This window comes from Astatotilapia calliptera, chromosome 4 (assembly GCF_900246225.1).
Source record: "Astatotilapia calliptera chromosome 4, fAstCal1.2, whole genome shotgun sequence".
Classification (NCBI taxonomy): domain Eukaryota; kingdom Metazoa; phylum Chordata; class Actinopteri; order Cichliformes; family Cichlidae; genus Astatotilapia; species Astatotilapia calliptera.
Window position 1 is genome coordinate 161,385 of NC_039305.1, and position 14,140 is coordinate 175,524.

General features: G+C 44.3%; 1 protein-coding gene across 2 annotated transcripts in view; it reads right to left on the reverse strand.

The window, feature by feature from the left end:
- Positions 1-4,336: 4,336 nt before the first annotated feature.
- Positions 4,337-14,140, reverse strand: part of crhr1 (corticotropin releasing hormone receptor 1) — a 30,106-nt gene continuing 20,302 nt past the window's right edge. For both annotated transcript variants that reach the window (XM_026163779.1, XM_026163780.1), the window contains 9 exons: positions 12,545-12,651; positions 6,735-6,855; positions 6,501-6,654; positions 6,352-6,412; positions 6,188-6,260; positions 5,674-5,759; positions 5,211-5,349; positions 4,820-4,861; positions 4,337-4,719 (listed from right to left, as the gene is read on the reverse strand). In XM_026163779.1, coding sequence (XP_026019564.1) covers positions 4,579-4,719; positions 4,820-4,861; positions 5,211-5,349; positions 5,674-5,759; positions 6,188-6,260; positions 6,352-6,412; positions 6,501-6,654; positions 6,735-6,855; positions 12,545-12,651 — 924 coding nt within the window. In that variant the 3' untranslated portion in view covers positions 4,337-4,578. The remainder of the gene's footprint in view (positions 4,720-4,819; positions 4,862-5,210; positions 5,350-5,673; positions 5,760-6,187; positions 6,261-6,351; positions 6,413-6,500; positions 6,655-6,734; positions 6,856-12,544; positions 12,652-14,140) is intronic.

Consider the following 14,140-nt stretch of genomic DNA (forward strand, 5'->3'; position numbering starts at 1 on the left):
TCGCTCAAAACGAGCATAAAAGTTGTTGAGCTCGTTGAGGAAGGAGACATCAGAGGATGCGGGGGAGGGTTTGGTGGTCCTGTAGTCTGTGATGGTCTGGAGTCCTTGCCACATGCGTCGGGGGTTGGAGTTGGAGAAGTGTTCTTCTACCTTCTTTTTGTAATGGTGTTTGGCTTTTTTGATGCCCTTCTTTAGATTAGCCCTGGCTGTACTGTAGGCGTGTGCATCTCCTGACCTAAAGGCAGTGTTGCGGGCCTTCAGGAGGAGACGAACATCCCGGTTCATCCAAGGCTTCTGGTTGGGGTACATGGTGATCCGTTTCTGGGTGGTGACACTGTCTGTGGTTTTGGAGATGTAATCCAGTACAGATGAGGCGTACTGGTCCAGGTCTGTGTGGGTGAACATATTCCAGTCTGTGTTTTTAAATCTGTCCTGGAGCACTGCGTCTGTCCCCTCTGGCCACACTTTAATTGTCCTCACAGCAGGTTTCACACGTTGGATGAGTGGTGAATACCGAGGTGTGAGGAACAGGGAGAGATGGTCCGATTGTCCAATGTGGGGGAGGGGTGTGGCTTTGTAGGCTCCAGCCAGGTTGGAATACACATGGTCTAAAGTCTTGTCTCCTCTGGTGTGGCAGGAGACATGTTGGTGGAATCTGGGGAGGACTGTCTTTAAGTTGGTGTGGTTGAAGTCGCCAGCAACAATAAAAGCAGCCTCGGGGTGTTTATTCTGGTGTTTGTTAATGGCTGCAGAAAGTTCTTTCATGGCCAACCTAGCATTAGCATCGGGGGGTATATACACGGCAGTGAGTATGATCGAAGTGAATTCTCTGGGGAGATAATAAGGTCTGCATTTGACCATTAAAAACTCCGCATTAGGTGAGCAGTGACTCTCAGTAGTAGTGGAGTTCATGCACCAAGCATTGTTAATATAAATGCACAAACCTCCACCTCTGGTCTTGCCGGAGTCATCTGCTAGCCTGTCGGCTCGGTGTGTGTGGCGTCCTGCTAACTCGATAGCATTGTCCGGGCAGCTGTTGTTCAGCCATGTTTCGGTGAAAAACATGACATTTGAGTCCATAATCCGTCTGTTGTTAGTGATGGAGAGCCGTATCTCATCCATTTTGTTTGCCAGAGAACGGACATTGGCGAGAAAAATACTGGGTAAAGGCAGCCGGTGTGGTGTTAGCTTTAGCTTAGCCCACATTAAGGGGACGGCTGTGGAGCGTGTGAGCAGCTTCAAGTTCCTGGGAGTCCACATCTCCGAGGATCTCACCTGGACGACCACCTTCTTAACGCCCGTATAGTACTCACAAGTATTATTGGTGTTATTGTAGAAGTGGGTATCTGGGTCAATGTTACTTTCAGGGTCATGCATGTTGTGCTCTGCATAGTTAAACGTTTTGAAGTTCGTTTTCTCAGAGTGTGGCAAATTAACCACCTTGACAGTCCTTTTCATAATCAAATTCTTTCTCTTCAATATCTCTGAATGGAAACCTATAATCTATGTCCAAACTTGTCATTTATGTGTTTTTGTTTTTGTTGTTGTTGTTTCCATTGTTTTTGAGCCGTAAGGCCAGAAACACTTTCCATACCCATTGTTCATTATCCAATCGTCACTTTTCCAATAGATTCCATAGCAGATTCCTGATTATTTATATTGCTCTAAGTCTTTGAGTTCTCTTATCATCACAACTTTCGCTTCTTTGGGATTGCCATTTAGTCTTATCATTACGTTGCAGTTCATCGTCCATGTCGCTTGTATCTTATTTTGTTTTCTCAGGCTGCGTGCCTGTCTTGCAATTTCAGCAGTCTTTTTCGTTAAATGTTCATTTAAATACACACCAGTCCCTTTTAGCTTCTTACCCTGTTTCAGTAACTCAATCTTTGTTTTGCGACTCACAAACCGAAGAATGATTAATGGATTTGTTTTACTGTCTTTTCTGGGGAGCGTGTGGCATGCTGCAATATGATGTCTCTGCTTACATTCTTCGTTTGAAGGAATTTTATCACTTGCTGTTCAAGCGTTTGCAGCTCCTCTACCGGGGCATCTTCACCGTCTTTACCTCCACCAGCTGTTACTCTGGCGTAGGTTTGGTGTTGCGTCTCCAGTCCACTTATGACTAAATCATCCATTCTTGTGTATTGTTCAAGGTCCTCGATTCGCCATTCCAAGTCGTCTATTTTCTTGTCCTTGTCCTTTATGAGGTTTTTTAGTTGTTTTATTTCATCCATTAGGTCATGTAGCATACCTTGTTGTTTAGCCACTTTGCTCAGTTCATCAGACATGAAATTAAGCGATTTCCTAATCTCCTCCAACTCCTCTTCAACTGCTGGGTTTGCTTTTTTAGGCGGCATTTTGAAAATGATGAGATTGGTATTTCCTTGTGATGGCCCGTTGAAATCACTGTTGATTTACTTCTTGGTGCCTTGCTAGAGGATCCTGGGCCTAGTGGCTGCTGGAAGAGCCTGGGCCTAGTGTTACTCCTTGTCAATAATTAATTAATTACATGTGTCATAACTATTTATTTAATTAATTAATTCCAATTTTAATTAATTATTGACACATTTAATTAATTATTTAATGGTGTATTTAATTAATTCATTATGGCAGTCCTGGCGTTCCATAGTCCACTCGCCGTGGTGGCTTGTGTGTCAACTTGTGTGTGTCACGTATTTTTACCTGGCCAGGGATTGCAGGTGGAAATCATTGTATAAACGGCCTATTTTCCATTTGTTCATGAAGGAAATAAACAGAGATCAGTTTGCTGATCTGTCCATGTTTCTGATTGGTCACATGATGTAAACTCCGCCCCTTTCACAGCAAGTTAAGCTTGGGTTAATTTATTAAACTGCATGCACAAACACACGTACACACACGTGCACACACACACACACTCCTGGATCTGCTGCTGTGTGTCTTCAGCAGTGTCTCTGTGGCGGAGCACTCACACCAAACATCAAGCAGACGTTCTTGTGGCTATAAAGACTCCATCTGATGCAAAATAAAACCTGCTGATAATCCAGCTTTACTTTCCTGCCACTGGTGGAAATGGTACAAATCCTTAATCCACTTGCCCGAAGATTTAATCTGAATAAATGTTCACCAGAGGAAGTAGAGCAGGAAGCTGACGTCCAGGCAGTAAAGAGTGAGTACTGGGTCAGGGTTATCAGACAGTCTAAGTTAGGGTTAGGTTTCTCACCACACACCTCTGAATCTGTGATGATCAGTGTGCGTGTGTGTGAAGAGCAGAAAGCTGGTGATCAGTAATACATACAGTAATAGCTGATAAATAAAACACTGATCAATAAACCACTAAACCGATTATAGAATGCAGTCTGGCTGCTCAGTAGGGATGGGTATCGAAACCCGGTTCTTGTTGAGAACCGGTTCCCCCTGTTTCAGTTCCTTGGAATCGTTTGCCATTTTTGCAAACGATTCCCTTATCGATTCCAGTTGCCCCGAATGACGTCACCACGTTGCGGAGCGTCATTTACCTGGCAGGAAACACGGCAGCTTAAACGCTCAAAAGTTTGATTATACTTTACGAGAACGGATGACAACAGGGCAACTTGCAATATTTGCAAAGTAGATATTTCATTTAAGGGAGGAAACACTACGAATATGCAAAAGCATTTGCTCACAAAACACACGATGACCTTAAATGAATGTCGTGTTTTTAATTCCGCTCCGGACTCGTGAATCTCAACCCAGCAGCAGCGGTAACGTTTGCACGTCCTCTCCCGTTAATGCGGCAGGTAAATAATCAACTAACAGTGCATATTATGTTAGCGCGATCTGCCTTATTACAAAACCTGCCATTACTGTGCATTTAGTGACCATGATGAGAGAGGCAGACAGAGTCTGGCTCAGATGCTGGCAGTTCTCGCTGCAGTCTGCCGGTAGCGTCTCCTTTCAGGCCAGGATAGACGAATGTCACCGAGCAGTGACTCAGTTTGTGGTCAAAGGTTTGCACCCATTTGCCACAGCAGATGATTTTCAGTAAGTGAATGTGTTTAATTGTAGGCAGGGACATTACTGGATATTCTTGTGTAATTGCTACAGAATAATTTATGTTACACTTTGTTATTGCTACAGAAGAATATTTATTTTATTATTTTACATTTACAATTTTTTTCCTGGGGACCCTGTGACACCCCATTGAAGAGCCACAGGCTGGATCTAAGATCTCACTGTTGGGTTTGTAAGGCCATGTTACTCCTAAATTTCTATCTTGTTCAAAGAGAAGATATAAAACAAAGTCCTAAGCTAGTTGACCTTAGTGTTCTCCTTTTTTAAAAAGAATCGATAAAGAATCGAATCGTTAAACAGAATCGAAAATGGAATCGGAATCGTGAAAATCTTATCAATACCCATCCCTACTGCTCAGTGCAACATATGAAGCAGCTGATTGGTTGAGTCCAGAGACAGAGAGTCTAGTGAGGGTGAAGAGAGGCGGGGCCACACAGAGCCCCCCCCCCCCCCCCCCCCTAACTGTCTGGTCCTCATGAATCATAAGAGCTCAGATTGGCCAACGAGAATCACATCTCAGACCGCCATTGGGTGAGTTCAGGTCTGTCAGAGGTTTGAGGACTGTTTGATGCTGTGGAAGGACACTCTGCTCGGTGAGGTGGGCAGTGACGTGGCACGTATGACACGGCTCCGGATGGAGTGACGGTCCTGCCAACGAATCCAACGCTTCCTGACCGCGGAGCGCACCTAGATATGTAAACGGGTAAACAGAGACATCAGAACGGTCATGTAAATACGATTCATACATGATGTGAAACCAAGAGGAATCCTGATTAACATGACAAACCTCGCTATTCAGGAAGCAGTAAAACACAGAGACGAAAAAGCCCTGCAGGGACACAGAGAGTCGACAAGTTAGCCAACAGCGACTGATGGGCGGAGGAGCTACAAGAGTCCAGCCTAGAAGTGACATCATCAAAGGATGTGTCCATCAACGTTCTGGCTAATAGCTAAGCTAAAGGTTTATGATTCTTTTTAGATCAGTCTGTGTAAACTGAGCTAAGAAAGCTCGGCCAATTTAGTCTTGGACTGAGACCAGCATAGTAAACTGGATTTAGTAAGCTGAACCTGGTCTGACAGCAACAGCTCATGTATTAGTGCTCAGTGACCACACCGAGGCTCTCTGATAATCGATTAAACTGTGTTAGGCTCCCTCTGGTGTGGGTGGCAGTCTGAACCTGGAAGGACTCAAGGATGGAGTTGAAGTAGATGAAGACGATCCGAGCGACCTCGTCCTCTCCTCCGGGGTTCACAAAGAAAAGCATGTAGGTGATTCCTAACAGAGGCAGCAGCACCAGCGTCGCCTTCACCGCCTTCCTGCAGCACCAGAGAAGCACATTAACCCACACAGGCATTCTTTACCTTCAGCAAACAGGCTCATGCAGCAAGAGGGGAAAATAAGCTGGTTTATGTGAGGAGCTGCATAAACATCAGTGAAGACAGACCGTAAAGACACGGCCAGTGTGAGTGTTTGATGACCTCCAAAGAGACATGCAAAGGTGAGGCGACAGCTAACTATCACCTGTACATCACACCTGCTCTCATCTGTCTGTAAGACCAAACCAATGACTTATTTCTGATCAATCAATCACAAACCCAGCTCAGCTGTCACGCTCTTCCTATTTACAGGTGTGTTTCTACCTGTATTGAATGGTTTCTGAGGTTGTTGATGCCCTGAGTTTGGTCATCAGGATCCGGACGATGTTGAACAGGAAGACGAAGTTAATCTGAGGAGAAGAAGACTTCCAGGTTTATACACAGCTGGACTATGAGCCAAGTTACCTGTGCAGGTGTTTCTCACACACATGTGACTTCACAGTGTGTGTACATCTCTGAGTCTGATCAGGTTAGCAGGTTTCAGAGACCACATCACATGACAGCTTGTCAGCTGACGTGTCTTCTCACGTTAAACCAGACCATCTCACTCCTCTTCCTCTCTCGATAAATCATCCTCTCAGCTGTCTGTAACAAATCTGATATTTATAGACTTTATGGGATTTTACTGGTTTCTACTGTCTGATGGAGGCTTCGGCACCACTTGCTGGTCAAAGGAATCTCCAAAACATCAGCATCAGTCTCTGACAGAATTTAAGATGGACTGGCTGTGTTTAAGGAGGACTGTAGTGTTTTTAAGGTGGACTGGCTGTGCTCCTACCAGCAGGACCAGGATCATGGGGCCTTGGTAAATGTAGTCTGTATAAACTCCCGCCCTCTTTCCAAACCAGCACCTGTCAATCAAAACACAGTCACATGACTCCTCACGTTCAATATTGCAACACATTATATTTAGCAGAAGTCTTATCTGGTCACATGACCTACTTCTCATTGTCGTAGTACAGCTTCCCAAAAGCCCACGCCACGATGATGGGGAATGGAATACCTGCAGACAGACAGAGAGGGAGACGGGTGAGCAGAGAGAGGGACAGAAGGACAGGTAGACAGACAGAAAGGGGGACAGATGGACTGACCCCACCCGATGCAGATGAACATCCACTTCCTGAGTTTATCGGTTGAGTAGGTGAGAACGACGGCAGTGTGGAGGTAACAGCCTTCACCAAACATCCAGAAGAAGTTGGTCACATGGAAGTAGTTATAACCTGCCGTCACCAGCCTGCACCACACCTGCAGAGGCCAGAGTCAGCGTCACGGTCAGCATCAGTGTGTTTGTCAGTATGTGTCTGTGCGTGTGAGTGCGTGAGCACCTGGTTTTTCTCGGTAACAGCGGGATTCATTGTTAGCTGGACGATGAACCAGGTGGCGTTCCTCAGGATGAAGGCGGAGATCAGGTTCCAGTGGATGATGTTCCTCAAACAGCGAATGCTCCTGAAACACACAGACTTGAACTGATTGCCTCCTCCTTAAACACCTCCGCACTATACAGTCAGGTGAGCTTTTCAGGACTGAACTTTCCGCAGCTTGTTCCTGCTGCGCTCAGTCGTTTAAACTGGATTTCATCATGTTCGCCTTTTTGGTCACCTTTGTGTTTGTGCATTTGTCCTGTTTGTGAGCAGCTAATCTCACAACATCAGACTTTTTCAGAGCAGCATCAGGAAACACCTTTCAGATCATTGCTGCCACCTTCTGGTGGTTTTAGTACATTACATTTTAACAGGCTTCAATTTGTTTTATTTAAACATTATGACGGAATATTTAACAGCAATCACCATCCCTGCATCACCCTCTCATGTTTTAATTGGAGAGCTTTCAGTTTGTTTTAAAGCTTGTTTTCATTCACATCATTTTGATAAATAAAGGACTATCAGCCAATAAGCACTTGCGAGTCCAAGTCAGCCTGCTTTCTCATTACTCTCAGGACTAATTTAGAGTCAAGTGTTAAATTAGCATTTCGTTCATCAGAAATCGTGACCGGCTTCAAAGAGGAGAGGAGCTGTGTGAAGGAGGTCATCATTGGGCTGAAGAAACGAGCATATCAGCGAGAATGCTGAGCAGTTTGTCAAGGACAACATTCAGTCAAGTGAGGAAGACTCTCCTGGAGGAAGATGCCGTGTTTCCCAGCTGTTCACCAAGTTAAGAATCACAGAGAAAATCCAGAAGCTTCAAAGCATCAATCAGGCTCAGGAACAGAAAAATCAGACTTGACAAAGTAGACCAGGCAGCAAGCTCTGGAACGGTGGACCCATGAAAACAAAACCAACCTGTGTGATGCAGAAGAGAAGACGAAGAAGGGTCTGAAGCACCAACGTGAAGTGTAGACATAGTGGAGGAAGGGCGATGGCCGAGAACAGCAAGCTTTGGCTCATTGTTCAGGTTCGCCACAGGGGGTTCAAACTGAAGTCTGAAAGACCATCAGGTAAACTGAGCTTGCCAATCAGAGGCTGAGAAGGAAAACGGCTGAAATGGTTCAGTTTAATAGGTCAGGCTGAAGATCAGGGTCTGAACATCAATCACATCCTGAGGGTGTCATTTCTAACGTTGAAAAACTCTCCCGTCTGCGAGGACCTGAATCATGTCAAAGCTACATGACGCTGGGAGCATACACGACGGTGCAGGTGTGCTGCACACCAAACACAGGTGGAGGAAACTAGTTATTTACAACTGTCTTATAATGTGCCTCTATCTTCCAGCCTGGCTTTTGCAGAGCTCTGTGGCAGGGCTGTGGTATCTGGCTCCGATGCAGTGGAGGGGCAGTGCCAGGGTGGCTGGCAGGACAGCTGCTGCCACTCAGTAATCAGACTATTTCAGTGATGCTGGGGCTCGAGAGAGGAGCTGAGTGTGGAGTGGAGAAGCAGCTGAAAAGCCAACTTCCCAACCTAAGGAAAAAGAAAGGACGTGTTGTGCAAACAAAACATGACAAAACTGTCACCTGAGGCTGCGTGGGGTCCATTCATTTCACAAGCTCATTCTACTGAAACTGCTCGATAGACCCTGGACTATCAAAAGTGGCCAACTAGTACATGGAAGAAGTGGAAAAGAGGGCTTTGCTATCCTACTCTGGAACAAGTCATTGGTTCAGGTATATGGATGACACCTGGGTGAAAATCAAATCTCAGGACGTTTCACATTTCACGGATCACATTCACTCAGTGGACCGACACATCAAAGTGGCAGGTTAGCCTTCTTAGACTGTGAGATCTCCATCAGTAATGGGGGACATCTAAAAGCTGATGTGTACCGTAAACCTGCACATACAGATCAGTATTTAAGGTTTGACTCTCATCATAATATAAGAAGAACTTTCTTTATCCCGAGGGAAATTTTTATGTCATACACATGCTCAATGCAGCAAGAGAGACAGAGGAACGGAGGAATAAGATATACAATATATACAATACTAGTATACAGTAATATACTGTAGGGTAGTGCAAATATAATATTAAATAACTCTAATGAAGTAACAATATAACTATATCCTGAAAAATAAACAGCTTAGCTATCAGTGCAGGTGATTCTAAAAGTGGCATAGTATTGTGCCAATGAATAAAAGAGAGTAGTAGCATATGACGGGGAGATGAAACGAACGTGATGAAAAACTGTTGGGTGATATTGCGCGGTCTGAATGGGAACAGAATCACTTTGTTATTAATAATCATCTACTGGAGCACAAACTGGGTGTCACCAGGACGCTACAATGCAGAGTAGGGTTGGGCGATAGGATGACTATATCAACTATCGTCAAAAGGCTGAGCCCATCAGCGATTCATTTGTTTATTTGCCCATGAGTACGTTTGCTAAGAATGATGGCGATAATAGATCCAGTCAACAGAAAAAACAATGATAGCGCTGTTGTAACAGCCCCCTCCTCAGAGAGCGCCCAAACGCTTGTTGACAGAGCTGCAGAAGCTGCTGATACTCAGCCGGATGGTGAACACGTACATGCTCATGCCAGTTAGCCGCCTTTGAGAACTTTGCTCGCACTATACGTCTGCACAAGTGGCACACTGCTTTGGTTACATCCTTAGGTTTACCTCTTTCATCCAAAATAAGCGACTTTAGTGGAGATATCATCTGAATTTCATGAGCGGGACCACTCCTCCTTCACGCCCCCTCTGGCCTCAGCCTATAAAAGCCTCCCTTCTCCAATGTGAAGAGAAGAAACGCTGATCTCATTTTCATGCCCCACCCTGCCCCCCCTTTTTTTCTCTCTTCTCCTGTCCTCTCCTCTCTTCCTTGCCTCCCTTTATTTCTCGTTAGTACAGGGGGTTCAGCCCGGCCCGAGAGCCATCGCCAGTCCCCCTTCAAGGCCTTCCCCAAACCGCAGCACTAATCACACTTCCTCATCCCTCATTGCTCATCGTTACCAAGGGAGTGGTTAGTGAATGTGAATATTCTTTTAGTGCTGTCAGCGTTAACGCGCCGTCATTATGACAAAGACGATTAACAACTAACCTATCAGGACCGGACTGAGCTACAATCCCTGAAATGTCTCTGCCAACGTATTCCAGGCAGTTTGTCCAAAGTTTGTTCATTCTGCGCTTCAGATGGGTTGAGCGCGTTAAAAATTTTAATCGTGTTAATAGTGATGACCGCATTAACGCTGACAGCCCTAATTTCTTGGGGGGGAAATTAGTTCGTCCATGTTTGAACTTCTGTGTTGTAAACATGTATGATTACATTGCTCCGCCCATCAAAAAGTCACCACAGGGATGGGGCAGGGATAGCTCAGTAGGTAGAGTGGTGGCCCCATGATCGGAAGGTCGGGGGTTCGACTCCACTGAACGGCTACCCTGAGGTACCCCTGAGCAAGGTACCGTCCCTACACACTGCTCCCCGGGCGCTGCATTAGTGGCTGCCCACTGCTTCACTGGGTGAATGGGTTAAATGCAGAGGAACTATTTCCCTATGGGGACTAAGACATACACATTATTATTACATTACATCGACAATTATTGGACTGACGATTGCCGGTTTACATATCGCCTAACGCAGAGCGAACACCATCCCCACAGACACAGCGGCCAGGGAAGCAGAAGGACAGCACATCAAGAAGGCCCTGAGTAAATGTGGTTATCCCAGCTGGATTTTTGTCAAAGCTGGGAAGGCTCCTAAAGAAAGCTCCAGGAGAGAAGGACAACCGCTGCCTAATCGAAAACCTGTAGTGATCCCGTACGTGTCAGGAGTATCGGAGCAGCTGAGACACATTTTCTCTAAACACTGGGTCTCTGTGGCTTTTAAACCCCAAAACACGCTGCGCCAAAACATTAGACCACCCAAAGGATCGGGTCCCCCGACACAGAGTAACATAGTGTACGCTGTTAAGTGCAGGAGGGATTGCCAGGATTTATACATCTTCGTTCGCACAGATTAATTCTGATCTTGTTTTACTTAGTAATTAATTACTGGATCACAGCTTCAGAGGTCTGTATTACAGATATAGATATATAGATACAGATAAGCTGGGTTTTGGCTTATCCAGATAACTTCAGGGTTAACCTGGGCTTTCTGTAGGTAGTTTATTACTTACTGGGAAAAACTGCCATGGTAACATGTGCTGTGACTCCAACCTTCTCTAGACCTGCTTAGGTTCCAGATTACAGATCAATTGGTATGACATCGCCACCTATAGACCAATCAGATCGCCAGAAAATAGCATCATCATTCCTGGAAAACCCCTCATTACAGTGCACTGTCTTTGTGCTTCCCTGATGATCAGTAAATAATAAACATATTGATTTTTATTCTATAGGTTTTTGTCTGTTGTCAGCAAACAAATTTACAACAGTTTTTTTTCTCTCTAATATCCTATCCTTAAACAGGACCAGTGCACTGTACCTGCTGACCTGAGGTCTGAATTCAGTCATCACATCTAGCTTCAAACCTTGAACAGCAGCAATAAAAACTCAAAGTGTCCAGAGCAGGTAATGTTCTCAGTTTCCATATTTTTCAGACTATAAGGTGCAGTATCAATGAACGGATCTATTTTCATACATAAGGTGCATTAAGCGAAACAAAAAGTGACTGATAGCCTTAAGTCTGAAATCTACTTCATAAGCATGTAGCATCCTAACAGCTAGGTGTTCCAGGTGTGCCAGGTCCTTATACACACACCATAATATTACGTTGAAGCACAGTACGTATCACTCCACGAGGCTCCTGACTATGGTAGCCGTGATGCTCCGACAATCCATCAAGCGGTGCGGCTTTGTAGCTTACCAAAGTCATATTAAAACATTTCTTGACAGATTTTTGAGCGCCGTGTACCACATAAAATTGGTTTGAGGTCAGTAAGCACAACCAGAATTCATACTTAAGACGCACTGTCGATTTATGGTCGATAATGGTGTTGTCACAGGATGTGCATGTGGTGTTCTGCTTCATTCAGACATGATGCTGAGTCTCGCCACTCTGCTGGAAACATGGAACACACACCTGAACACCTGATCGGCCAATCATATTCATTCACTCTGATCTGATTTCCACGCCTCCTTCATCGGGCTGTGGGACAGGAAGCTACAATGTTTCAGTGGTTCCAGCCATCACCTTGGAAACAAACAGCAGCACTGAGCGTGCTCAGTAATAAACTATCACCTGGAATTCAAATGTTTGCGTGCACTAAATTGATTAAGAATTTTCTGTGGCACGTATCTCACCCTTTTTACTACAATGTTGCATTTTATTTGCATACTTCGCTGTTCTTTAGAGATTTTTTTTATCACCATGTTGTAACATCAGGTTGCGCTCACAGAGATTATTTTCTGTGGAAGAAGAGTCATGTGACCCACGAAATGCCCCTTTGTGATTGGTCAGATGCCCTCCATGTGAATGTGCAGGATTAGTGAGTTGATAACTAGCTTTGTGTGAGCGCCATTGTAAAGGTGAGTCCAGATGATGGAAGGATATCATGGGTTTGTTTAATCTTCTTCATGGTACAGTCACCTGCATTACCCTCACCGTCCACAAGGGGGCTGGACCTGTGCTCCTTTCTTTGTGAGGATGCGCATAACTGATCCTTTAACCTGAACCAGGAACTGAAGCTTAACCCTTCAGCTGTCCTCACAGCAAGCGTGCGACATGACTTCAGACAGGTGTACACACAGACAAACAGGTGCATTACCTGAGCCTCATGAAAAGCGTGAAGGCAAGCAGCAGCGCTCCCAGAGAGATGCAGTGGCCCAAATAGTTGATGATGACAGCCACCTGATAGTGAACTTTACTCTTCCTCTGAAACAGGAAGTAGAGCGAGAAAGGACAACCTGTCAGATCTGACCCATGACTCCAGAAACAACCAAGCAGTTCAACAGTTTCATGTTTTCATCTTTATTATAAAATTCTGAGCTCAGTCTCCCCCCATCATGAAAATGTCTGAAAGAGTAAAACTAGAACAGGTTCAAAGGTCATGGAGAAAAGGCCCCGCCCACTGAGCTCACATTTTTCCTGCTCCTCTAGATGAAGGTACAAAGCTGAAGGTTTATCTTAATCAGTGAAACAAAGGAGGAAAGAGCTTCAAAGAAGTCCCACCCACAGTCAGGTGACCCAGCAAAGGCCCCACCCTCCCATAATCCACCAGCACAAGTATCATGTTCTAATATGTGTAAATGGGATATTTCTTCAATATGTGCTGGAATGAAATCAATCAGCCAATCCATCAACTAGTAAACATTCTTCATAAACAGCTCCCTGAGACTCGACCACAGCATATCTGAGGTCATGTCTTTGACCTTTGATCTCTCCTTGGATCCTATAGTCTTGACCTATAAAAAAATAATTCCCACCTGGTTGGTGAAGGTTTTTATCTGGAGCTGGTGAAGGAGCTCATGTTCTCTAAGACCTCTGTAGCAGTGGTTCTCAAACTGTGGTATGCATACCACTGGTGGTATGTGGGCTCCCTCTAGTGGTATGTGGGAGGTCTCCAAAAATTTTTTTAAGATTAAATAATATACAATACCATGTTCTGAGTGAGGGATTTAAGATGAAATGAAGACAGAAAACTAAACAGCAGTGACGTTTGTAGGGTTACTGAAGTTTGGATGGGTTAGGAACAAATGCAATTGCATGGCAGGACGCTGTACACGGACCAAACTTCAGTCAGGAGAACAACTGAACAATTGAGATAACCCAATTCAAATTCAAATTTTTATTTGTCACGTACACAGTCATACACAGTACGATATGTAGTGAAATGCTTGGACAACTGCTCGTGACCTAAAGAAAACAAAAAAGGAAAAGGCTATGAATAAGATAGGAAATAAATATGAAAAATTAAAAAGGGTAAATTTAACTAGGAAGGAATAAAATATAAATTAAGGTTAAAAATGAAATAACTGTACAACACAAATTAGAATGAAGGGTAAATTTAACTGGGAAGAATAAGATAAAATATATAAATTAAAGTTGAAAATAAAATAACTGTACAACAAAATACACAATATAGAACTATATAAGAATGTATGAAGAAATCTAAATATAAATAAATATATACACAATAACAGCAGCTGTACAAGTATTAACCGGAAATGAAGAATATAGTGACCAGTGTTGTGCAAAACCAAAGTCCAGAAAGTCCAGTGTGTGTGTAAGAACTGTATGTGTGGGTCAGTACTGTGTGGTGGTGTGATTGAGAGACCGTATCGCCACAATACGAGGTTAGTTTAGGTTATGTTTCTGTTCAGAGTCGCAGCTTTCACATGAGATGCTGAGGTGTAACGGGGGT